The sequence below is a fragment of the Cavia porcellus genome, unplaced genomic scaffold (assembly GCF_034190915.1).
Source record: "Cavia porcellus strain 051 isolate PalLab524CR breed Dunkin Hartley unplaced genomic scaffold, mCavPor4.1 scaffold_12, whole genome shotgun sequence".
Lineage (NCBI taxonomy): Eukaryota > Metazoa > Chordata > Mammalia > Rodentia > Caviidae > Cavia > Cavia porcellus.
The window spans coordinates 66,176,584-66,202,593 of NW_026947495.1; the positions used below are offsets into that span (position 1 = coordinate 66,176,584).

A 26,010-nucleotide genomic window follows, 5' to 3' on the forward strand; every position below is an offset into this window, starting at 1 on the left:
GTTTCACCAACTTCAGTACAAGTTCAGGTCAGAGAACCCAATATATCTGAACTCTTTTGAGTGTGTGCTTCAATTCTTGGATACGGAAGGCTAGTTACATAAGAAAAAATCATAGAAAAGCTATGAATGAAAAACATAGTAACAAAGATGAAAAAACTTTACAGTGATATTGTCAACAAAGTCAACACTTCCAAGAAACAGTGAACTTGAAAATGCCAAAATTGAGCACAAAAAGAGACAAATTTGAGGGAAAAAATGCAGAGGAAAAAGTTGTTTTAATTAAGTAATTCATTTCTGAGAAACTGTCTTGCTACATTGTCCAGGATGGTTTCTAACTCAGGGACTTAAAAGTGATCCTTCCACTTCAACCTCCCAAATAGCTGGGATGATGGGTGTGCCACCATGCCCTGTAAGACAATTTAAATAGTCTAATATATGCAACTGGGATTCCAGAAGAAGTGAAAGAAGAACATGAAAGAAAATATTTGAAAAGAAAATGTCTGAGAACTTTCCAAAGTTAATAGCAGATACCAGAGATCCATAAAATTCAGAGAATATCAGAGTAAACACCCTAAGACTTCTAGACATAATGAATAAAACTGCTAAAAACCAAAAATCAATATGCAATCTTAACAGTAACTAAAGGGGAAAAAGGACACATACATACAGAGGGTTAAAGATACAAATTCTTGTTAGAAATTATGAAAATGAGAAAGCAAAGACCATGAGAAAACAGTTTTAAATATATGTAAAGTGCTAGGGGAAACATATAACCTATGAAACAAAATGTTATGCTCATGGAAAATAGTTTTCAAACTTAAAAAGGAAATAAAGATCTTTTTCAGGCAAACAAAAGCTAGGATTAGAATTCAATGCAAACAGACTTGCACTGTAATATACAGTACACTGAAAGAAATACTGTAGGCAAAAAGAATAATACATCTAACAACTGAATCTCCAAACAAGTGAAGTATATCAAATATGGCATGAATAAATGTGAAATGCATTTTTATAAACATTTAATTGCTTAAAACAATAGGTAGATTGTTTATAGCAAATAGTAACAATGTACTCTGTTTATAGCATAGTAAAAGTAAAAATGTTTGACAACAATGGGAGGAAAATATTGGTGACAGACATCAAGGTTCTTCTACCAAATGTGAAGAATATTATTTGTAGGTAAGAGTCTGATTAAAGATGTATACTATATGAACGTTAAAGCAACCTTCAAAAATTAACATATTAAAAGTCAATAATAGAAATAAGATGTAATCATAAAAATAATTCAAAAGGCAGTTAATTCAAAACCTCACATAAAATCTAGCAAGATATATTTTAATATAACCATATTTAAAATTACGTTAAATGTCATAGTCTTACACACTCAGGAAAACACAGATTGTCAAATACGACATGATAGTAAATCCAAACTATACAGTATTTATTAGAAATTCACTTTATAAAAGCAGCAGATAAGACAAATCAATCTTACATCTTTATACACTAAACAACAGAGCTTCAAAATTCTTGAGGCAAAAACTGACAGAAATGAGAGGAGAAATAAATCTACAAGAAAACTAAAGACTGCAAAATCACTATTAAATAACCAAAAGAACCACTGAACTGAATACTACCCCAGGTACAGGATACAGAAGACCTAAATACCACCAAGAATCATGTTGACAATTACTGAACCCTGCCCAACAATAACAGAACACGTATTTTTGTTAAGTGCACAAGGAATTCACCAAGACAGACCATATACTGGGTAAAAAAATAAACCTTATCAAACCTGAAATGACTGAAATCATAAAATTCATGTTTTCAAATTAAAGCTCACACAAACATAAATTCAAAATGGGTCCCAGACCTAAACTTAAAAACCAAATTATACAACTTCTAGAAAACAAGAGAAAATCTTTCTGACCTTAGGTTAGGTAAAGATTTCTCAGATGTAACAGCCAAATCGGGTATGATTCATAAAAGAAAAACTGAAAAACCAGACTTCATCAAGCTTATTGAAAGAACTATTAAGACAGTGAAAAGGCAAAAAACTTGAACATAACATCTATAAATCATATATTCAATACTGACATATCCAGATTACATAACGCTCTTCTAAAATTCAAAAACAAGAAAACAAAGGCAGTACTTTTTAAAAAGGGCCAAAGATCTGAACTGGACCATCTGTGATGCTGAGCTACAAGAAACACTGACTGGCTCTTCATCCTGCCTTGGTTCCTGGCACAGAACTCCTGAAATCCTTGCAATTTTCTGGGTAACAGGAGCCAACTTTTATTATAATATTTAGTCTCAGTCCCCAGTCCTGACACAAGAGCTAAGACCCTCGGCATCTCCACAGTGAGGTGTGTCTTTCTGTACGCTATGAATGAATGCTGGGTGGGACCCCTGGAAAGCTTCAAAACAAAAGAGTGACCCAAAAGATAAAAGCATGACTAGAGGGCAGGAACTCTGGGCCCCATTTCCCTGACTCAATGGAACAAAGAAAGGCTGAGGCCTGAGTCCTCAGAAACTCCTAAAATTCAGAGTCTGGAGAGCTTCTGGGTTGCTAGATACTCCCCTATGCCAACAAGGTGGTGCACCACAATTCTTTGCCAACAGAAGCTCAGAATGTTTCCAGACTTCATCCCATGTATCTCTCCCTCTGGTTATCTGTAGCCTTTATAACACCCTAACTGTGAATATAAGTGTTTCCCTAAGTTCTGTGAGCCACTGTGGCAAATTATTGACTCTCTGGAGGGAAATACGGGAATCCCTATTTATAGCCAGGTCAAACAAAGTGTGAATACCCCAGCCATTCAAAAGTTGTGCATGAAAATTGACATGGGGGAGGGGGAGTGTTAATGAGACTGAGCCCTGAACTTTTGAAACCTTGTTAACTCTGAGTAATAGCAAAAGCAAATGAAATGTCAGAATACCGCCTGGTGCCAAGGCTGGTGTGAAGGTAAAAACCCCACAGATCTGGTAGCAGAAGCCCTTAGAATAGAGAAACACTGTTTCCTTTCACTGCCAAAGGTATAAGATACCCAAATGCACACTTGAAAGATACATCAATATTCATTTAAAAAATGCAAATTAAGACCACAATGAGAAATGGCCACATAGTCACTAAGTAGCTGTAATTAAAGCAAACAACTAAAAAAACCCCAAAATCCTAATAATCCTGTGTTGATAAAGGTGCGAGTGAACCTTTCATATGTAGTGGGGAAGAAAAATGATACAGCTACATAAGTAATTACTTTCTCTATAAACCAAGCAATCTTACTTCTAAATATTTCACTTATCAAAGTAAAAATTTGTGTTCATACCAAAACCCACACACGAATATACACAGTGGTTCTGTGTAATCATTAAAAAATGAAAACAAGCCATACTGTTCCTCAGTTAGGGACTAAACGGGTAACACCTATACAATGGAATAGTACTAATGAACAATCAAAAGAACAAAACTACCAACACTGGCAACAGTCTGACATCATTCTACTTAGGACATTCTGGAAAAGGCAACTCTGTTAGGACACGAGGAAGATCAAGGTGATGCAGCTCCGTAGGGAGAAGCCGACTACAGAAGAGCAGGAACAGCTCAGGGGAGCTGCGGTACTGTCCGACTTCCTTGTTATGGTAGTAGTTTCATAACTTTATGTTTCATCAACACTTAGAACTGTGCACTAAAATGGACAATTTTCACTGCGTATAGCTGCCCCTTAAATTTTTAAAATTAAATGTTAATTTAAGACACTTCGACTCATCTCACTTAAGGATAAACAACGCTTTCTTAAATCTTTCCGAAAGTCCAATACATACTGGCAAACTTTCCTCTGTACTGGTACAGAATTGAAATAAACACGATTAGAGCGTGTCAATGTCCAAAATGAATCTTCATTGCCTGATTCTGATAAACATTCTAAGAATCTATACGGTATCTACAAAGTTGGGGTTAGACCTTGTGCCTTTTCAGAGTTTCTATATTTTATTTAAGAAATAAAACAATTTGCTACTCATTAATTCTTCTACTGGGAAACTGGGAATTTAACAGATTGCATTCAAAACCATGACAAAACTGTCTATACCTGTGCTCTGTCTTAGGGCTTCTGTCCAACCTGCAATAAGATACACTTTCGCACAAGTAAAGCAGGGTCAGTAAGAAAGAACAGATGATTATATTCACATATTAAAATCAAATCAAATGCGTTGGAATGCATTATAGAAAACAGATTCTAGTTTCAATTCTAAAATGCCTAGGATTTCTTAATATTCATTAAATTTCCTTAGTAACCCAATGAAATTTTTTAAATAAAAAGGTTCTAGTTATTGAAAGGAGTTAAAGAATGATAGAGTGTAAATGAAAATAAAGCTGTTGTGGTCTTTGACAAAGAATCACAATTCATTCAACAAGTATGCTAACTGAGTACTACTTAGGACCAATCTCAACAAAATAATAACAGCAAAATCTACTTTAAAAGGCAAAGTACACTTCTTTTATTCTTACCTCAAAGCCAAGTCTATCCTTTTCTTTCCAAAAACAAAAGTGTGTTACTTTCTTATCCCAGAACTCATCTGGCTTCACTACACAAACAAGGGACACTTCAGCTGGAACAACATTCTGTAAAACATAAAAGAAAAAAAATACAAATTACACATATAAAATGAATAACTTACTAAATTACAATTACTAGGTATTAACCTTATGCTAAGTAAAAGACTTTGGAAGAGAAAACAATAAAGTAGAAGAAATTCTTCAAACTTCAACCATAAATGGCAATAAAGACATAAAAGACAAGCAATTTAGAAAAGATATCAATCAATGTTAAACAGAGAGTATATATGCATTATTTTTGTCCTATTCAAAGTATGAATTAGGAATATATATAAATTAAACTGTGAGACTTCGTCTTAGCTGATAAGTTATTAAGATTATTACATTTTTCCGTGATACAAAAAACTTTTGTTACATGATTATCTGAAGAAATTCTTCAGAAGATGTAAAATCAATTTTCTCATAAAATGTCTGTTATCAGTGATTACACAAAGAAGATAAGATTCTGTGCACTTATTAATTTGATGAGGACAAATGGCTAGCCTTTGACAGAATACAATTTCAAGTTTATTAGATATGGCTATTCATATTACCTAAAGAAGAATGGAAATTAACATTTATGACTTAGTAAGTACAGTGGTGCCTTAGTTCAGCAGCTTAATTTGTTCCACAACTCTAGAAAAGATGTCCACCTATGTGTTCATTACCCAATATAAAGTTTACAAACAAAAACAAATTTTTGCCTAATGCTTCTGTTTGTGAACCAACTGTTCACAAACGAAAGTGTTCATGAACCAAGGTACACTGTATTTCAAATATGTTTTAACAGGAAGTCCCATAGATTCTAACTTTGAAGTACATCTTAAATCTAACCATTTCTACTACCCGCACTACTAACATCCCCAAACTTGCCAGGTTTCTCAAATATCCTCCCCTAACGAGTCTGCCTGCTTGACATTCTCTTATCTAGGAATAAAACTCAAACCCTCTTCTTAGGCCCCTGAGGCCCCCAAGGTCAGACCCTACTGGCCTCTCAGACCTGACCTCAGACTGCTTCCCTTAGTCATCCTCCTCTACTGCCACGTGGATGCTGACCTTCCTTGTTCCTGAATGTAAGTCTGTTCCCACCTCAGGACTACGCCAAGGGCTACTTCCTCTGTGGGGAATTTTTCTGCCCTATACTAAGACTACTCTCTCGGTCATTTAAGATTCTATTCAAAATGCTCTTCTCACAGAGGCCTTCCCTGTTCACTCTATCTAAAGAGAGTGAGCTAAGTCTCCTTTTACTTCTGTATTCTTCCTGGCATTCCCTGCTAAGCTAATGTGACGGTATTTATTAATCTGCTTACTTCTTGTTCACTGTCTGATTCCTCAAATAGCACATAAGCTCGCCACTTGCAGGTCCTTATCTATTAGGTCACCCCTATATTTCCACTGTATGCCTTACTTACAAAGATATTCTACAAATATTTGTTGAGAAAGTGAAGTCTCATTAACAAGTGCATTTCATTCTCAAAACCTACAGCAGAATAATTTTTAGCTTCAGAGAACTATCTTGTCTAAGTTAGAATAGAATCTAGATCTATCTGATTCTAAGGTTCTACTACACCACTTATGTTGTAGATCAGGGGTCAGTAAATGATTTCACAAAGGTCTAGACAACAAATATTTTAGGTTTTGCAGATCATACAGTCTCTGTCACAATTATCCAGTTCTTTAGAGGGAGAGTAAAAGCAGCTATGAATGCTAAGTAAATGACAGGTATGACTGAATTTCAGTAAATTATTATTTAAACTCAAGAGTCCAGCCTCTATGGTGAATTGCAAAGGATAACACTAAATAATAATAATAACCATTAAGAAAGTATAAAATTTTTCAATGTGAACATGTCACTGGACTCAAAAATCTAGCACTCCCCACAGTGATTAGGATATCACTAGCATACAGCAAGCAAAATTCAGTAATGTTGAACTTTTTATCCAAGAGTCTAGCAAATTTAGGGTAGATTTGAAGTTTAATCATACACTGACCATTGGAAGTTTATTATCTCAAAATCTTTAACATGAAATCTGTAAGAAACAGGAGAAATTGTTTCCTAAAGGTATAGGCAGAGCCAGCTTCAAGGTCTGGCCTCCCAAACATTTGGCATCATTAACTCTGGAGATAAAAGCAATGAATGACTCATAGGGAGAAATGCTATGACTAGGAGTAAACAACAGGCCATTGCAACTTCCAAAAATGTTAACTATTAATAAATCCAAAAGTTGTTAAAATACCTATCAGAAAAGAAATCGCAAGAAGGAATTAAATCCACTGATTGTTCTTCAAAACTGCCAAAGTCCAGTTCAAACAGCAAGTCCCAAACAGCTCATCTGTGACACAGTTGAATGACAGGATGAAAGGAAGAACACAAGATCATAATTAATGGATTTCTCACCGAAGAGTTATTTTAACAACTTTTACAGAGAAGAGTTCATCTTTAGGATGTGAGATACAGAAGTGCCCGAAATCTATTTGGCAAAAAATATTATGGGGTATCAGTCTGTGCTCCCTTAGAAACTGACTGCATGGATTTGCCTTTCCAACCCAACAGCATGGTCCTACTGACCAAAAGTTGAGTGGTTTTACAAAGAATGAGGCAAAGGGTGAGAATCTAGGGACCACTAGGGATACATGCTGTGGACAGAGATGCTTGGAAATGCACAAAGTAACTTCAAGTAATTTAAAACCCTTGCACTTCAATTGACCTTTAGAGATAATGTATCCTGCTCTATGAGGTAACGAGAGTAAAATTTATACAACAAGCTTGGCACAGTTCCTGAACCATTTTAAGAGTGGACCTAAAACTAAAAATTATAATCACTTTGTTTCCACCCTTGAAATCCCTTTTCCCAACTATCTTAAAAAATGATAAAACATTAAGAATCGTTCTCCTAAGCCAGGTATGGTGGCACACGCCTGAAATCCCAGCACTTGGGAGGCTATGGCAGAAGGATGGCTGCAAGCTGGAGACCAGCCTGGGCTACAAACTGAGTTCAAGGCCAACATGAACTGCATAGTGAGACTCTGTCTCAAAAGAAGAGAATCATTCTCCTTAGTTGTCACTCGGATTTTTCTATTATATTCCTTTCCACAGAAAGGCTTCCAATTGTTTCTCCTTTTTATGTCCTTGTCCCCTCCCTCTTCTCTAGTCGTTCTTTATCACTGATACCCATCTGAATGTTCACTATCACATGTCACTACCAAACCACATTCTTCCCGAACTGGCCTATTATCAGCTCCCTTCACTAAGCTGTAGTCCCTGCCAGGATGGCTTTTCATTTTTGTTCATTTAAATATTAAGTGACCTCTGTTTATTTAACTCAAAATTTACCTGTCGAGGAGCCCTTTTAAGGAAAGCAGTGAGAGCACTCTACCCCACTTTCCATCACTCAAATGTTTCATTTTTCTGTATCACATCATAATATTTTTAATGCTCTTGTAATAAACCAAGAATATCTATAAGGCACGTACTACATGTCAGAGGTCACAGAAACATTCTGTGAGGAACACAAGGAAATACAAAACACCAGACTAGTTTCAGCTCTTAAGGACTTTAGAACTATAGATGTGCATTAAATGGTAATTTGTGATTTACTAAACCCCTGAGGTCATTGCTACTGAGTACATTTCTTCTGGGCTATTCTTAAGTAGTACAATCATCATGAACTGTGACGTATTTTGGAGAAAAAGAGGGGACTAGAATGGAAGACATACCAGAGCCACTTGAGAAGCCTTTAGGAGGCCGTCCCAGGCCTGCTTCCTGCCTACTGCTCACCATGGAGCCCCAGGCAGCGTGATGCACACACATGGCGTGCAGGCCCCCGGCGAGTCCGCAGGGGTTTACCCACACTCTTCAAGAACCACTGGGCTCCTTGCTTAGATTACTTCAACATAGTGTATTTTTTTCAGTCTTTTACAAACCTTTACAAGGGGGCTGAGACTCATTTTATTATATAAATCCAAATATATAACACATGTAATTAAACTTGTAATCCAACAGTTGTATGTGCATGTTCATGACTCAGTTACTACTGAAAGGTCCAGGTCCAATAGTTCAATAAATAAAATGCATTTTCTTCATGATCTGTTGCTGTAAAATAAGGATCATTTATTCCTGATAGACACACACACACAAAAATTACCTGTAGCATTAAGACTACTGTTTTCACCACATTCCATTGTGATTTTCTGCCATCTACAATCACAGTAAATCCTCTAGCTTTACACTTTTCGCTGAAACAAAACAAAATTACAAAATATTAGAACAAACACTAGATTTCATAATTCTAAGTAAAGAAGGTAAAAGCCTTATTAATTACGGGGTAGAAGTCACATCACTTAGTTTGGTCTAAGTTAGTATTAAGTAAAACTTTGGAGTGTTTGGAAGTCCAAATTCACAAGCTAACATTCTAAAAGAAATGGAGATTTCACATCTTAGAAAGCGATGAAATCAAAGCAACACCTGCGGAGTCCCACCAGCCTCTTCATTTCTCCCTACGTCAATGGGACCAGACTAACGTGGGTAACACGCGACTGCCGTGTGCCCTGTGCACTTCCTGCCTCTCTTTCCTATCAGAAATGGAAGTTTTATGAAGTGATTGCTTGAAAAGGAGAAAATAACAACTTTTTTGTTGTCTCTGATTTTTTTTTAAAAAACAGGGTTTCACTATGTAGCCCCGGATGGCAATCAATTCTTGATCCTCGTGTCCTAGCCTCCGAGTGCTAAGGTTCTAAGTATGAGCCTGTCCCCATCAGAAAGCTACTGCTAAACCACTGGGAACCAGCTTCGTGGGGCTCTTTAGAGAGAGTGTAATGAGATAAGGTAGCACTTGTTACACAAAGTGATACAAGCTTGAATACATCGTGTCTCACCCACGTCTACTCTCTCATTCATTCTCAGTCATTTGACCAGCAAAATACGATCCTGTGTGTTAGAAAATGTGTTATTCTTATATGATATTCAATTATTCAAGTATTTATTAAATCATAGAAGTCCACTCTAGCAAAATATAACTCATGTATAGAAAATTCCATCTTGAAGATGAAACTATGCACTTATTACTACTGTTGTTATTACTTCCCTTATTAATTTAATCCAAGGATCTTAACTGGCCTCCCTCCAGGACAGAGAAAAGAGCTGCAGCCTGCTTAGCACAGTGAAGATACGACAGTGGAAGCTGTCCCCACCCCAAATTCTCTCAATTCCTTACATTTAGGAAAGGCAGACAGCAGACCTCCTCTGGGATTTAAGTTCAAAGCCTAGGAGACTTTACTGGTCCTCTCCTACGCTCTCCAAGCGTTCATGAGAGTCCCAAGGGGGTTCCTAGGAAGTAACGGGCGTCCAGTTCTACTGAGAAACAGTAAAACCACAAACATGAGGATGAAACCCTAACATCAGAAGAGAAACAAACTCCTCTCTAGGCAGGGACAGAAGCTGATCTTCCAAGGTAAACAGAGAATATATTCAAGAACTGAGGCAAAAATGAAATATATGTCCACACAAAAAACTGCATGTAAATGCTCATTAGCATAATTCACAATAGTCAAAAAGTAGAAATGATAAAAATGGCTATCCACTGATTAACAGAAACATAAACAATGAAATTATTATTCAGCCATAAGAATAAATTGACACACCACAATATAAATTAACCTTGAAAATACTATGTTAAGTTAAATACAAAAGCCAGACACAAAAGGCCATACTGTATGGTTCTACTCATATAAAACATCCAAAACAGGCAAATCTAGAGATGGGAGTGGCTGGCAATGATCAGTGGGGAGAGGAAGTGGGAGTGATTGTTAATGGGTACAGTGATTATCCTGGATGAGGAAAGTTATCTGGAATTAGCATGATAACAATGTATATGTATCAAAACCCACAAAATTATAAATCTTATTAAGGGGTAAATTTATTGAATTGTATATCTTATTAGGGGGTAAATTTTTATACTTATGCAAATTAAATCTCAGTCTTAAAAAAAACTTAAGTACTCTTTTTTTGGATCTATATTACAAAACAAAAGATCCAATAAAGGTTTTTCAGGAAAGAAAAAGGTAATGCAATACAATGTTCACTTCCGGATTAATAGTATATGAAAATGTTCATGGGTGAAGGGATGCAAGTCTTAAATCTAATTACTAGCTGTGGGCTCCGGTTGGGAGAAAAGCCCTGGAGTTCTGCACAACAAGACACATAGGAAGGCCTCCATGAGCATAGTCTCTGCACAAGAGGCAACAACTCAGGGACTCTCCCAGGGCATCATGGGAGTCTGCAGGCGGAGGAGTCATGACACAGAGCTGCTTGGTGGAGGGCCTTTCCAGCAAGAGTGTGCCATCCCTGCAAGTGGTACATTCTTGTCATTGGCATCTATATCTGAAATGTAGATTACACATCCACTTTGTTGAATAAGATTTACGAAACTACCCATTTATATATCAATACATACTGTAAATTAATCTGTGTATTTCAACTAAGAAAGTAATGAAGCTTGCAAATACCATCTGCAATGATCTCAAAACAATAAAACGCTACATTTATCTTAGAGGTCTCAAAAAAACACCCTTAATCATAATTTTCTCACATTTTACTAAAAAATAAAAATATACACAACTCAAAGATAGTATTTAGAAATTTAAAAAAAAGACCACTTGTCTTTCAAATGTGTGAAATGTGATAGTATTTTTAACTACAAGTGGAACAGTGATTTAAACTGCTTTTAAAAACAACATATTTCATGCAGAAGCATGTTGTGCCTTTATGTCTTTATAAAAGGCATGTTGGAAGACCTAAACTGTTGTTAATAATAAATTTTAATACTACTAATGTTTGCAACTATTTTTAAAGCAGTACAGAAAAAAACAATCAGGGCTCCTGGCTCCCATGCCTACTCAATTAGAGTCTTTAAAGGTAACCTGGTGTAAAAGAAGTGAGGCTCCTGATTAGGCTCGCTCACTCCTGACAGGATTCTCGAGGCCTCTCCTGTGCTAAGTATCCTGCTGCTCTTCACTTACTCTCTGATCAAAACTCAGAACCCCTTCTCTTCCACTCACAGAGTTCTGCTTAGACATACTTAATGGTACTAACTTTACTTATGCTTTCACTGTAATTATTTGTTAACAGTTCACCTTCATTAGGCAATAACAGTATCAGCTCATTCATATTTAGGCAGTTTCCAGCACACTTTACTTTAAATTCAGAGGGTGTTTTCAAATGTAAGATGATACACCTCACATCACTCCTCAGTTAGAACACAGCGGCTTTCCTTCTTATTCAGAACTGAAGCCCTCACCACTGCCTACTTAGTCATTTGTGACTGACCCAGCCTCCGTGCGACCACTCTCTCAAACTGCTGACACCCCACTGGCCTCCTCACTGTTTCTGCAGCCAAACTTGTTCCTGCCTTAGGTGCTTTGTACTTAACACTCACTCTCTCTCACACAGGCTTTCATCAAGCATCTGTGTATCCGGGATAAAATGCTACCTTATCATTTGGTAAACTACCACCCCACACACACTTCATTACTCTCCTGACGTTGCATGTTTGGTTTCATAAACTCGGGAATACACCACACACTTGAAATATTTTTCTGACCATCAGAGTGTTCCAGTCACTGAATTTGCCTTGCTCACCCACTAGCTCAGCACCTGGAACACAAGAAGCTCCTCTGGCAAGCTCCTCACAGGCACTTGCGTGTTTACTGAGTGACTGAAATCATCACTTTTGTGTTTACGTGACTTCTGCCAAGTCATTAACCACTCATCAGTCCAATTACTTAAACATGGAGTGGCTAAAATTTGAATTTTTCATTAATTTTATAACAGGAAGTATAAAAGCGACAATTTCATCAAATTTATTCAATAGTTTTTCTGTGTATGATGTACCTTAAAACGTTCAACACGCAACACAATGCTATAATGTGGACACTAGTAGCTAGTTTCTTTCTGAATTCTTTTTGCATTCTTGTCTTTCTTTGAACAACACACTTTAATCTGTCGTGTTGGCCTCTCCTTTTTTCTCTATGGGTGATATTTAATAAATGTCTACCCACTAAATGTAATGGTGAAGACGTCAATGACGGATGTCCCAGTTGCATTTCACTAACCCCTTTTTTAAGTTATTCTATGAGACCAAATCTAAATTGTAAATGACTTTGAAAAACTTTTTCATTGTTTTGTTTTGTTTTAAGAGCCAAAGTCTCACTATGCAGAGCAGTCTGGCCTTCGCCTTGCCTAGGTACCCCAGCTGGCCTGGAACTCATGACAGTGCTCCTGCCTCCGTCTCGTGTGTGTGCCATGACACACAGGTTTGTAAATGACTTTTTAAACCCCTTTACTTTGAATAAATGAGTTCCATATTTTTTGGTCCAGAAGCTGCATTAATATTTTATAATATTTTTCCTCATTTTTTGATTATGAAATAGCTTGTTAGGTATTACTCAACTCTATCACACCACCCACAGAGTGATTATACTCACTGACCACTACTGGAAAATTTTAGTTTCATTTCTTTTTTCAAGTTCCATCATTTCTGTTTATGAGCAGCTAATTTTTGTCCTTCCATTTCGTAACACAGACTTTTCCTCTCTGATATGTTAACATTTCACCCTTTATCAGTTCTTTTGCAGGTCTTTTGGCACTTCCTTTCTATTCAGTCTCAGTGTCCAAAACATGTTTATTTTGTATTATAAATGAACATCACTGGGGCCAGGGATTTAGCTCAGCAGCACAGCGCCTGCCTAGCAAGTGTGAGGTCCTGAGTTCAATTCCCCGTACAAAAAAAACAGAATAAAATTGAATTCTGAAGAAGTATAAAATTTATATGTAATCTACTTATGATAAGTTTTCATAGATTGTAACACAAAACTATAGGTTGTTTTGCACAAATAAAAATTAGTACAAATAACTAGAACTTACTCATTTCGCTAAACAAACCGCAAAGGCGAACACAACATTCTAAATAAAAAACATGTAAAAAAATTTGGTATAAAATTAATAAACAGACATCGAGTGTATCTCATGCAAACAATCAACTGGTCGAGTGACGCCTGCCCAAGCGCTGGGACAGTCAGCATGCAAGCAAAGTGCTGCCCAGCTGACGCTAGGCATAAACCACTCAGGGGCTCCTTCTGTTTCTTCTGTAATAGAAACAATTTTTTTACAGTTACAAAAAAAAGATTTCAAATCAAAATTTGAATTTCAAAAACCTAGATCTTAAAAAAAGTGAAACGATAGCTTCAAAAGACGTTGAATTTCTGTCAAGAATAATTTGGGCACATACTTAAGGAGCACTTCTATAAAAACAATTTAAGTGGCTAGAATGGGTGATTGATCAAGTACTTTCTAATCCTGACATTCTATGATTCTCTAATTGGATGATAAATAAGTTTACTTTGAGCTGGAAAATACTATGCTTTTAAATAATGCTGAATATACTGTTGAAAGAAAATTCTGAAATGAATGAAAAGGATTTTCAAGATTTCTTTTGTAATACTATATTTGAATCTGCTTCCTAATCATGATCCGTAAGTAAATCCCCATGTCTATTCTGAATCTAAAGTTCAAAAAGGAAGACAAAACCAACCCAGATAAATTTATTATTATCAAACAACTTCTACATGTCTATTTGTGTTTCTAACAATAAGAAAAGCTCTGAGAATGGGCTATTACTAGGCCCGACGAGCACACATTTGAATCTAGAGTCCTGACAACACTGAAGTATTATAACTAAGGGCAAAAACCCATAGCCAGTGACTTCTCAACACTGACCAAGTATGCGTTACTACACCGACAAATACAATGTCTAAGATAGTTTCTTCCCTCTAGAGCATATGATATTTTCGTAAAGTGGAAGAGTAATGAGAAAAACACTTTAATTGGAGTCTTTCATAGTCAAGGGTATTATCTTATTTGATATTACTAGGGAAACACCATAAACACTTGAAATCTAAAAAAGGTGAGAAGCTATTGCTTCTCATAAAATTCTACATAAAAATTTAAGAATTATCCTTAGACACATCACGCTTAAATTCCTAATGAAAGAGGGAGAAAAAATTAAATAGTGTAGGCTATTTTACCTCCTAGCCCCCTCCCCGCCCCGCTTATACACCAGAGTAAACACGAGCGAGAAGTGGATGGAGCTGACCCCAGCCTGCTGTAGTGCCCCAGGGCCCGTTATAGGCTGTGCGCATCCCGCTTCTCTGAGAGCGAATCTAGTGCATGCATGTGTTTTCTAAAACCTAATCACAAGCAAACTGTGTCTTCTAGAACTCAGGGTCATGACATGTTCCAATCCTGGATAAAAACAGTATGTTCATCAAAAGATAGCATACCGATCTCTAATCCTGCTGAGGAATGTTCTAATCTCTTAAAAAACAAGTAAGTTTTTCAGATCACTGGAATGCCAGATACAGAACTACACTGAGCTGGATTCCTATGAAGGTCCCAGATGAATGACACAGAATCGTTTAGAGCTTTCAATGATACAAACAGTCTGCTGGGGCTTGTGTGCCATAGGCTCGCCATCACTGTCCTACACAAATAACCCTGACCTCTATTTTCTACAGTCTAAAACCAGAAAGTTGATTCACATGGTTTCAAGTTCCCTGCAACATTTAACCCTGCATGCATCCATCTATGAATACTATTTTCACCATCTGTTAGCTGTTAAGCGTGACTAGTTTCTGTTACCTAACAGTAAGCAATACAAATTAGCAATCAGCAGCTCAGAGGATTAGCAAGGTTATTCAGAAATTAATGGTGACTTGAATCCAGTGATTTTCCTGTCCAGAAGGAGACGAGAGAGGAAGGGAAGACTGGAAAAAAGAGAAGAGAGGAAAGAATAGGAAGAGAAAAGTTTCACTTCAACAGCTTTATAGCCCCAATACTGAAAAATAATCACAAAAGTAATCATCAAATTATAGCTCAATTATAGCTCCTTCCACCACTGCCTTTTAACACCCAGAAACCTGCCCTCATTCTGATGCTTTACTGCAATGCTCTGCAAATCTGGCTGCAAGGTACAGTCACATAGGAAGCTTAAAGAATAAAAGAAAATTCTGCTCAACAGATTTGAATCTGAATCTCTAAAAGTAGATAGCCTGGGCATTAGAATTTGAAAATTATAACAAAAAACTCCAGATGATTCTAACACATAGTTACAACTTGGTCCTGCAAATATTAGCTATGAGAGAGGAAGTTGGGCAGGGGTTTTTTTGTTGTTGTTGCTTTTAAAGCTGGTAGACTTGAGTAAACAGAAAGGCTATTTTGTTGTTTTTTTGTTCTTTGTTTGTTATTTTTTTTTTTTTTGCTTCCCTGAAGAACTATGAAATTAGAAATTCAAGAACCTATGAATTAAAATATCAATAAACTTTTCTGTAATTTTAAAATAAAAATATTTGAAACCTAAGCTTTTACTCAATTAGAACCTATAAATGGTTTTATATCAGTACAATGAAACGGTGATCTAAAAAAATTCGCTTCTCTAATTTTTCTTAGGTTCCATAGCATACAGGCATGTTCCTGAAAAGTTGAAGGTGAAAGAGTTTTGGCCCAGACAGGACACTGTAGCCAGTAAAGCCTCAGGCAGAACCAAGGAGCTCCATCTCCCCCACCCCTAGGGATTTGCCCCTGGTGCCAAAAGAATACCAATGGGCTACCTTGTGCATCCCTAATGCCCCTCAGGCACCACCCCCAACCTAAGATACATATATGCCCCCACTCCATGTGTTGGGGGGATGCCCCAGGGGATCGGGGGTGTCTCTCCCCCCCATTCTCAAAATAAAGGTCATTTATATTTCATACTTATCTTTTCAGCCGCCGCTGGTCCCCCACAGTTCTATCAGAAAGTACATTCATTTTATAAAGCTGCATATTACGAGCATACAATAAGCTGCTGTGTTGTAAATTATTAATTTCTAGCACTTTTAATGATAATTTCACAGCTAACAATAGCAGGTAAAAAGCAAAGTATACTTCAACAACATCAGGAATAACTAGCCCACTAAAAACATTGATATTTAAGAAGAGACACCTTTAGAGTCACCTTGGAATGCTGAGTAGATAGTCCAAAGTGACACTCAATTCATCCATATTTGTTTGTTCAAGGCATAATGGAATTGTCAGAATGAGGCCACTTCGTCTGTCCTTTCCTCCTATAAAATAAGTTTAACACAGATGTTAAGACATCATACGAATAATACATACTTGAATCCAAAGGTATGAAAACAATAACAAGCTTAAGCTATAATTTAAAAAAAATCTAATGGCTATTTGTTGTTTATAAATGTTACTAGTAATACAGCAAAATTATGAACACTTAGAAAAAAATTCACCAATGAATCCTCCAACACGGCAGTTATCATTCTAATTTTCTCCCTTTTAGTCTACTTCCCAGTGTAATTAACTCATCAAACACCTGTTATGTGCTTACCACAATAAGCATTTTTAAGTAAAATAAATTTCCACCTAGCAAGAAAAGCTTGAAATCATAGAAAATAATAGCATAAACATGATAAATGTATCTGCTAATTGTATATAAAATATATTAAAGTATTATAAAAGGGGGGTTAGAAAATGGAAAAAAATGATAAAAGCTATGAAAATTATTGTTTCATAGAAAAGATTTATAACACAGGCAGAATTTGTTAATCAAGTCAAAGAACATTTTATGTTAAAGAATTATCTCAGTTCACTTGCAAAGGCCATAAAGATCTATATATTGTTCATAAGGCAGTAAAGAGAACACCTTGCCCAGTACAGCAGAACACCTGAAGACGCCTGAAAGCCTGAAATGGAACGTATTTCTATTTCATGTATGTTCAAATCCAGTTTGCCTTAAGTGTTAAAAAGTATCTTTTAAATATTATTCACTCAATGTTTTTTTCAGAGTTCTCACAAGCTCAGCTTTCACAATGCGGCCTAATTTCCCACTCAACTGACATTTACGGCAGTTTTAAAAGCTTAAAAAACAGTATTCACAAGAAAACAACTCCGTATCATCTCTTGAAATCTGTCACTAAAAACTGAAAGGTGTTCAATAAAAAAGGCTCACTGAAGTGAGTGCAACTCATGACACAAACAGAAATGACCTGCCCCCTCATCTGGTTAGCCACACAAATCACAGATCTTCAACTACTTTGCTTAACATCAGTAAATGATGTTAAATGATGCTCAAATTAATATTAATGCTAATCAATGAGAAGTTGTTTAAAAACATACATTAAAGAAAGAAGCAATACTAGTGGAATTCAATTTCTTACTTCATCCTTTATAATCTGTACTAAGAAAACATTCCAGTTTAAGAGAAACATGTAAGACACTCTGAAGAAGGGACATTTGGTTTTTTTTGTTTTGTTTTGTTTTGTCTTTTTCCTTTTTATGGGTACCAGGGATCGAACTCACGACTGCCTGCTTGTAAGGCAGGCGCTTATGCCACTGAGCTAAATCCCCAGCCCAGAAGGGACATTTGTAAAGACAATTATGACTGGCCCTAAAGAGAATTTTAAAAAAAAAAAAAAAAAAAAGTTAAGATAACAGTCCTGAAGAACCTTAAATTGGAAGGGCCACAGTGCCTATTTCGAGGTATGCGCAGATTTTCTGAATTCCAGAACATAGAATTCCTGTACCACACCATTACCTGCACCCTAGCAAGGATCTCCCAGCCAACACAGACCTCTGATAAATTTAAGCCTGCAGGGACAGTTCACTAAGATTTTTCCCAGTTTGTGGGTCTTCTTCTCACTATGCTGGAGGTTTCTTTTGACATGCAGGAACTTTTTAATAAGATGTGATCCCAGTTATTGATTCTGGGAAGTAGTTCCCATACAGTTTGATTCCTATTCATGAATTCTCTACCTACCCCTATGTCTTCAAAATGTTTACCTACTTTGTCTGCCAACAGATTTAGTGTTTTTGTTTTAATATTCAGATCTTTGATCCATTTAGATTTTAGTTCAGTATATGGTGATAGGCATGGGTCTAGTTTTAGTTTTCGGCATATGGAGAGCCAGTTTTTCCAGCACCATTTATTAAAGAGACTGTCATTTTTCCAGTGAACATGTTTGGCCCCTTTATCAAAGATAAGGTGGTTGAGTGTGTTGGTAGTTATGGTTGTATCTTCTAGTCTATTCCATTGATCTTCAGATCTATTTTTATTCCAGTACCATGTTGATTTTATTACAGCAGCTTTGTAGTATAATTTCAAGTCAGAGACTGTGATGCCTCCTGCCTTGCCTTTGCTGCTTAGAATTGCCTTCACTATTCTAGGTCTCTTCTGGTTCCAGATGAATTTTAGGAACGATTTCTCTAGGCCTATGAGGTATCTTGATGGTATTTTCATTGCATTGAATCTGTATAGCAATTTTGGGAGAATGGCTATTTTCACAAAATTTATTCTCCCTATCCATGAACAAGGGATGTCTTTCCATTTTCTGAGATTTTCTTCAATTTCTTTTTTCAGGGTATTATAGTTTTCCCTGTATAGATCTTTTACTTCTTTCGTGAGATTAATTCCTAAGTATTTCATTTTTTTGGATGCTAGTGTGAAGGGTGTGGCTTCTCTTATTTCTCTCTCTGTAATTTTGTTGTTAGTGTACAGAAATGCTATTGATTTTTGAGCATTGATGTTGTATCCAGCTACATTGCTGAATTTATTTATTATATCTAAGAGTCTTTCAATGGAGTTTTGGGAGTCTTCTAAGTAGAGTATCATGTCATCTGCAAATAATGATAGCTTAACTTCTTCTTTTCCTATCTCTATGCCTTTTATTTCTCTCTCTTGTCAAATTACTCTGGCTAGTATTTCCATTACTATACTGAATAGGAGCGGTGATAAGGGACATCCTTGTCTTGTGCCTGATTTTAAGGTAAAGACCTTCAGTTTTTGGCCATTTAATATGATGCTGGCTGTTGGTTTGTGATAGATGGCCTTTATCATATTGAAGTAAAGACCATCTATTCCAATTTTCTGTAAGGTTCTTATCATGAATGAGTGTTGGACTTTATCAAAAGCTTTTTCTACATCTATAGAAATGATCATGTGATTCTTACTTTTGGCTTTATTGATATGTTGGATTACATTTATTGACTTACGTATGTTGAACCATCCCTGCATGCCTGGGATAAATGCTCATCATCATTAGTCATTAGAGAAATGCAAATCAAAACAACACCAAGATTCTATCTCACTCCAGAAAGAATGGCCAGGATCAAGAAAACTACCAACAACAAATGCTGGAGAGGATGTAGGGAAAAAGGAACTCTCCTGCACTGTTGGTGGGAGTGCAGACTGGTGCAGCCACTATGGAGATCAGTTTGAAGATTCCTCAAAAATCTGGGATTGGAGGTCCCATTCGACCCAGAAAAAGTGAAAGAATCATACCACAGTAATATATGTGCACCCATGTTTATAGCAGCACAATTTGTAATCACCAGATCTTGGAAACAACCTAAGTGTCCATCAGCTGAGGAATGGATAAAAAAGTTGTGATATTTTTATACAATGGAATACTACTCAGCTATAAAGAATGATCACATTGAGATACTTACTAATAAATGGGTGCAACTTGAGACCATACTCATAAGTGAAATAAATCAAACTCACATGTATAAATACCGTATTGTCTCCCTAATGTAAGAAATAGTAAGAGTATATAAATTTAGGGTAATCATGATTCCCCATTACATTGTTTTGATACCCCATTACATTGTTATAATGATCGCAGTGGTAATGTTTGTCCTGGTTTTTTGATTTCATTATCTGAGATGGTATGAACAGCTAATTTGAAGGAAACAACTTATTATAATAGCCAGTACTGATATAGTATCATCTTACTCGGAAGTCCTACCACGCTCTTGCTCCTCTGTTTCCATTGGCTCTATCATGCTGTACCTTATTGGATTGTATTACGTGTGCATAAACAAATTTCGTATGGAAAATGGGATAATATAGTAGCCATTGTGTTTTCTGTTATTTGGTTCTGAAAACCCTGTAATACTCTCATTCTCTTGAATGTTTTTATACTATTTTGTTATGTTTGATACTATTGTATATGAAGTTATACCCAACTATTTCAAAGAAAGAGATATCATGGTAGTTACTGTTAATTATGGGTTGTCTTCTGGTGAAATACTGTGTTGCTTACATTGTCCTGTTCTGATCTGCTCTGTTATGTCCTGTTTTGTTTTAATCTCTTTAAAATAAAATTTAAAAAAATTCAAGCCTGCAGGACCAACTTCAAACAGTGAAAACAGTGCCACTGATACTTCACAGCTCCACGCTGCACTGCCACTCCTCACAGGAAGAGGAAAATGAATGTGCAAACAGGAGAGCAAATTACAAAATAAACTGCAAGGAAAAACAAATTACTCCAGATTCCAGAAATGCTAATTTAGGTGCCGATTTGTCAATCACTAGTACTTAATTTTTACATATAAAAAGAGAAATCACAGCACCTACCTGCTAGATGTTATTTTAATCAAACTACCAGACCAGAATAAAAACTGACCTATCAGGTACCAGCAGTGTTAGCTCACACGGCTATCCATTCTGATGAAAAGAAATACCCTTTAAAAACCCCCATAGAAAAATAAAGTGATTTCTGTCAAACCTCTCACAGAAGTTTAAACAAGTGTGTAGATCAAACACTTCCAATCTGAGGAAAACCTACCGGACAGGAAGGCCAGCTTCTTCTTCAGAATGGGTAATATAACTGAGGCTTCCATTTCACTCCAGTTAGTGTCCTCGCTTCTGAAAACAGAGAAAGTCACACGTCAACTACAAGAAAACAATTCTTTTATAAAGTATGTATTGATGATGGTTTATCCCCAGGGTTTATCCATCTGAGAGCTAGTTTGAGGCCAGACAATTCTGTGGTAGGGAGTTGTCCTGGGTGCTGCCGTGGAAGCAGATCCCTGGCCCCTACCCAGGAAACACCAAGAGCACTTTCCCCTCCGCCTTTTAAACAGCCAAAATGTCTCCATTCATTGCCAAATGTCCGGAAGGCAAATCGAAGCTGGTTGAAAATCACTGGCTTAATTGTTTTTCAGAGTAATGCTTCTGGGCTAGAATACTGCCTCGTACACAGCTGTAACTCAACAAATTATTTGTTGAATGAATCAATCAAGCAAGCAGCCAATTTTTTATTGCTTTCCTTATTAATTACACAGCTTAATCTCAAGTATGACTCCTTCTGTTCTGGTATTAAATGGAACTCTCTGATTTCTCATAATTTTGCTCCACTGTAACACATGGTAACATTTTATCCTGAAACAAGGATGCTTCCTCACACACTGTTTCAGTTTTCTACCCCTTATTAACTGTCTCCCTCTCTTCACATTTTAAGTTCCTCAAGGAAAAATATGATTAGCTTGGTTCACTGTTTTGTGGCAATCCGCAATTTATTATTCTTGGTTATAGAAACCAAGTCTCAGTAGCGGACACCAGTTATGGCTACATACAAAAGGAGAGTGCCAACACAGTGGCAGTTAGTGAGTTTGCTTAAATGGGAGTCTGGTATGGCTTGCATTCAGAGACTTGGCCAACCTACTACACTGCTAAAAGAAGATCTGAGGAGTAGTGGACCTTTAAAACAAAACAAGCCGGGTGAGGTGGTACACACGGGTAACCCCAGCTACTCAGGGGGCTGAGGCAGGAGAGCTGCAAATCTGACACCGTCCTAGACAATTTGGTAAAACTCTGTCTCAAGATAAAAAGGACAAGGGATGTAGGTCAGTGCCCCCTTAGTTCAACCACCAGTGCCGAAACCAGAAAAAGAAAACCCAAGGCACAACCACACTGTCTTACACTTACTTCTCTATCTAAGAGTACTTTCCCTCCCGTTTTATCCCTTCCTCCTCTGCTGCATCCACGCCCACCAACCATCACCAAGCAGAACAGGCCTTGAAGTGCACTGCAAAACTTCGTTGTGTTTATCAAAAATACACACTCTCTTGAAATTTTCCAGCAAAGTACAAAATAAAGCTCTACACAGCTCACTTTAGTAGCTACACTACCAGCTGGACCCAGACACAGCGTCAGAGCCCTGCCCTGCCAGACACAGTCTCTTAAAAAAATTTCAGATAAAAGAAAAAAAAGGCTACAACCTTATTATTGTCAGATAATGGCTAGTTAAACCAGTATATTATTTTACAGCTTTTGTATGATACACACAATAAAAACCTACTATTTATACCTGTCTACAAAATAAATAAATAAATACCCCCTGCAAACTAAGTGATGTTCTTTTCAAGTTTTATTCCTTAAATATTTGTAATTTTATTCAGTTTTGTCCAATATTAGCACAGCCTACAAAGTAGTAGTAAAGATGAAAAAATTCACATTTTACATCTTTTATCAGAAACCAACAGTATTTCATGTTGCCAGATTAACTATTACCCAGCTATACAGAAACCCGAAAAGCCTAGATTCATGTCTTGAATCCCTTCTGCTCTAACCAGCTTACTGGGGAGCTGATTTGAAGCTTAATAATGATGATGATAATAAGTATGATAATTAACATTTACTGTTCACTATAAACCATACATTGTTTTAAATGATTTCTTTGCATTAACTTATTTAATCTTCATAATTTTCCTAAGTACTATTATTACTGCTACTTCACAGCACAGTAACTGAAGCTCAGAGATGTAAATGCTGCCCCACTCACACAAGCAGTAAGTGCTGAAGTTATTCTCATGCAAGCAATCTGGTTCCAGGAAGGGAACTTTCCTGTCACACTACCTGCTTACCAATTAATCAGCTCCGAAATACCTGACTGATTAAACAAAATGAAGTTTCAGCCTACTTGCAAAATGAAAATAGTCAGACTACATAAATAGTATAATAAAAAATATGCGTATTTGGTCTCTGTTCCTGGCTCCTGGCACAGAACCCCTAAAGCGCTCGGAATTTCCTGAATGGTGGGAATCTCCCTTGTTCCCAGGGAGTCCTTTCCTATCACACCTGAGTTTATGTGAACAGTGATTTAGGGTCAGGCCCCTATGCAACCAGAGGAAGAGGTGGCTACCAGAAAGACAAACTCTGATTGGAAGTTAGGAACTTTCAACTTCCCTGTTTCAACCTCCCTCACTCTCTGGGGTTGGAGAGTCAAATCACCAACCACCAATGATGTTATCAATCACATCTACACGGCAAAGCCTCTGTAAAAAGCCTTAAACAGGAGTTCGGAGTTTCCAGGTTGGTGATGAACGCTGGAGAGCATATCAGAACACTGTACCTCCCCTGTTCCCTGCCCTGTATCCCTTCTGTTCGGCTGTTCCTGAATTGTCCTGCACTGTCCTTCACAATAAGTAAATGGTCTTCTGAACCCGTGAGTTCCTCTAGTGAATTACCAAGCCTGAGGGTGAGGGCCGAGAGAATGCCTGATTTGTAGCTGAGTCGGAAAGAAGTGTGATAACCTGGGGACCACATACGTACTGGTGAGTGCCATCTGATGTAGGTCTTCAATGATTATGCTCTTAAACTTTTGACTGGTAGTGCTGGTCCTTCATGCCAGAACTGTACTACACTGTAAGACAACCCAGCTGGTATCCAGAGATTTGGAGAAATGAATGATGTAGGAAAAGCCCCATATACTTACTGTCAGAGGTATGTCAGTGAGAAGTTGATAATCTACACAGAGTTTTGTCACACTCATGAGTCAGGCTGAGGCACCAAGTACTTCAACCCACCCACGCTTTTACACCATCAGTGTAAATGTCAACACAGTGAGAGGGGCAAATACCTAAGAATTATAAAAAATAGCTCTGACCTCACAGAAACCCTGAACATTAGAAACAAGTGCTAATCTAGGCAGTCAACAGAATGCTCCAACAAAAGAATTTCAACCTCAAGGACTTAGTTATAGAATCAAAACTAATTTCCTAGCCAGACTTTTAAAAATCTGGTTATGAGCACAAAATCTGAACTGCTTTTAATTCTTTTTTATATTTTGATCTATGTCTCCAGCCTTTTTATCAAGACTATAAGTTCAGTAAACCCTTTTTCTGCTTTAGTTAGCTAGAGCAGGTTTCTCTTAGTGAATGGAGAAATTTAACAGGACTGGAAATCAACACAATAATTTAAGAGTTTAGTTCACCAAATCTCCCTGGTTTGATGGAGGGAATCTGTTGCCATTTAATTTAAATAAAAATGTCCATCAATACCTTGAGACTTTAGCCTTTAGCCTTGAGACTTTAGCCATGTCAAACCCAATTATCAGCACCTAAAAGATGAGAACATTTGAAATCCCTTGGTTCCCATAAAAAATAAGAAACAAAGCTGCAGATGGAATAAAAGCTCGTACCAGAGCTTTGCAAGTCAGCTAACTGGTTTTCTGCCAGTCAATGCCAAAGTTTAGTTTCTCACCTTTGAGTTCTCCCCATCCTTAAAGAGAAACAGGGAACAGGCCACTGAGGGAGACCCAGATGCCAGTCTTTTCCCTCGAGTTAGCGCCATTTGTGGACTGTGGGGGAGAACAAGAAACCAACAAGAAGCCAAGCCCTCCTTGTGAGTCAGCCCCAAGAGCAGGCCACTGAAGTAAGAACCAGACACCAGCCTTCCCCCGAGGGGGTGCCATTTGCAGACTGTGGGGGAAGAGAATAAGAAACCAGTAAGAACTCAAGTCCTCCCTGTGAGTCAACACAATATGCAGGCTGCTGGGGAAGAACCGGACACCAGCTCCTTCCAGCGCATGGGCTAGGAGACAAGAAGAACCAAGCCCCCACTCCCATAAGTAACTGGCTGATCCAATGACACTATTGAGGTAAAATACAACTTAATATAATGTTTCCTGTTCCACTGACTTCCTAAAGCTGATAGTCTGATATCTATTCAGAGGAAAACAATACGCAATGTAGCATCTATGGGGGATCTCTTTCTAAAGGTGGTAGCCACTGTTAATTTCCTATTATCTGGTTTTGAATTCCTGAATCATTTTCATTGTTTTGCTGGGTTTGGTTTTACTCTGTTTTATCTTGTTTGATTTTATTACATCCAAAGGCATGGGCAGCAATTTCAAAGGTAACAAGATACATTATGGTAGCTATTTTGGATTTACTATTATCTTGTTTTGAAGTCCCCTACTGCGTTCATTGTTTTGTTTTTATCGGTCCTATTCTGCACTTTTTTGTTTGACTTTTACTATGTCTGAAGGAATGGGCAGCTGTTTTGAAAACAAGAGGCATTATGGTAACCATTGTTGATTTCTTATTGTCTTGTTTTGAAGTCCTGTATCACTTACACTAATTTGTTTTGATTGTCTTTATTATTTTATTTTGCTTGGATTTATTCTCTTTAAAAATTACAAAAATAAAAATTTAAATTAACAGAAAGAAACAGGGAAATGACATCAGTGTCTTGGTCCAGATTCATTTGGGCAATAAAATCCCAAGCAATCTTCATTTCATCGTG

The 26,010-nt window shown here is 37.1% G+C and overlaps 1 protein-coding gene across 1 annotated transcript in view; it reads right to left on the reverse strand.

Annotated features, from left to right (window-relative positions):
- Sestd1 (SEC14 and spectrin domain containing 1) overlaps window positions 1-26,010 on the reverse strand; it is a 110,270-nt gene that overhangs the window by 56,496 nt on the left and 27,764 nt on the right. Inside the window, exons 2-5 of the mRNA XM_063259381.1 lie at window positions 21,269-21,348; window positions 16,645-16,753; window positions 8,743-8,833; window positions 4,511-4,624 (exon numbers count right to left, since the gene is read on the reverse strand). Of these exons, the coding sequence (XP_063115451.1) occupies window positions 4,511-4,624; window positions 8,743-8,833; window positions 16,645-16,753; window positions 21,269-21,323 (369 nt within the window). The 5' untranslated portion in view covers window positions 21,324-21,348. The remainder of the gene's footprint in view (window positions 1-4,510; window positions 4,625-8,742; window positions 8,834-16,644; window positions 16,754-21,268; window positions 21,349-26,010) is intronic.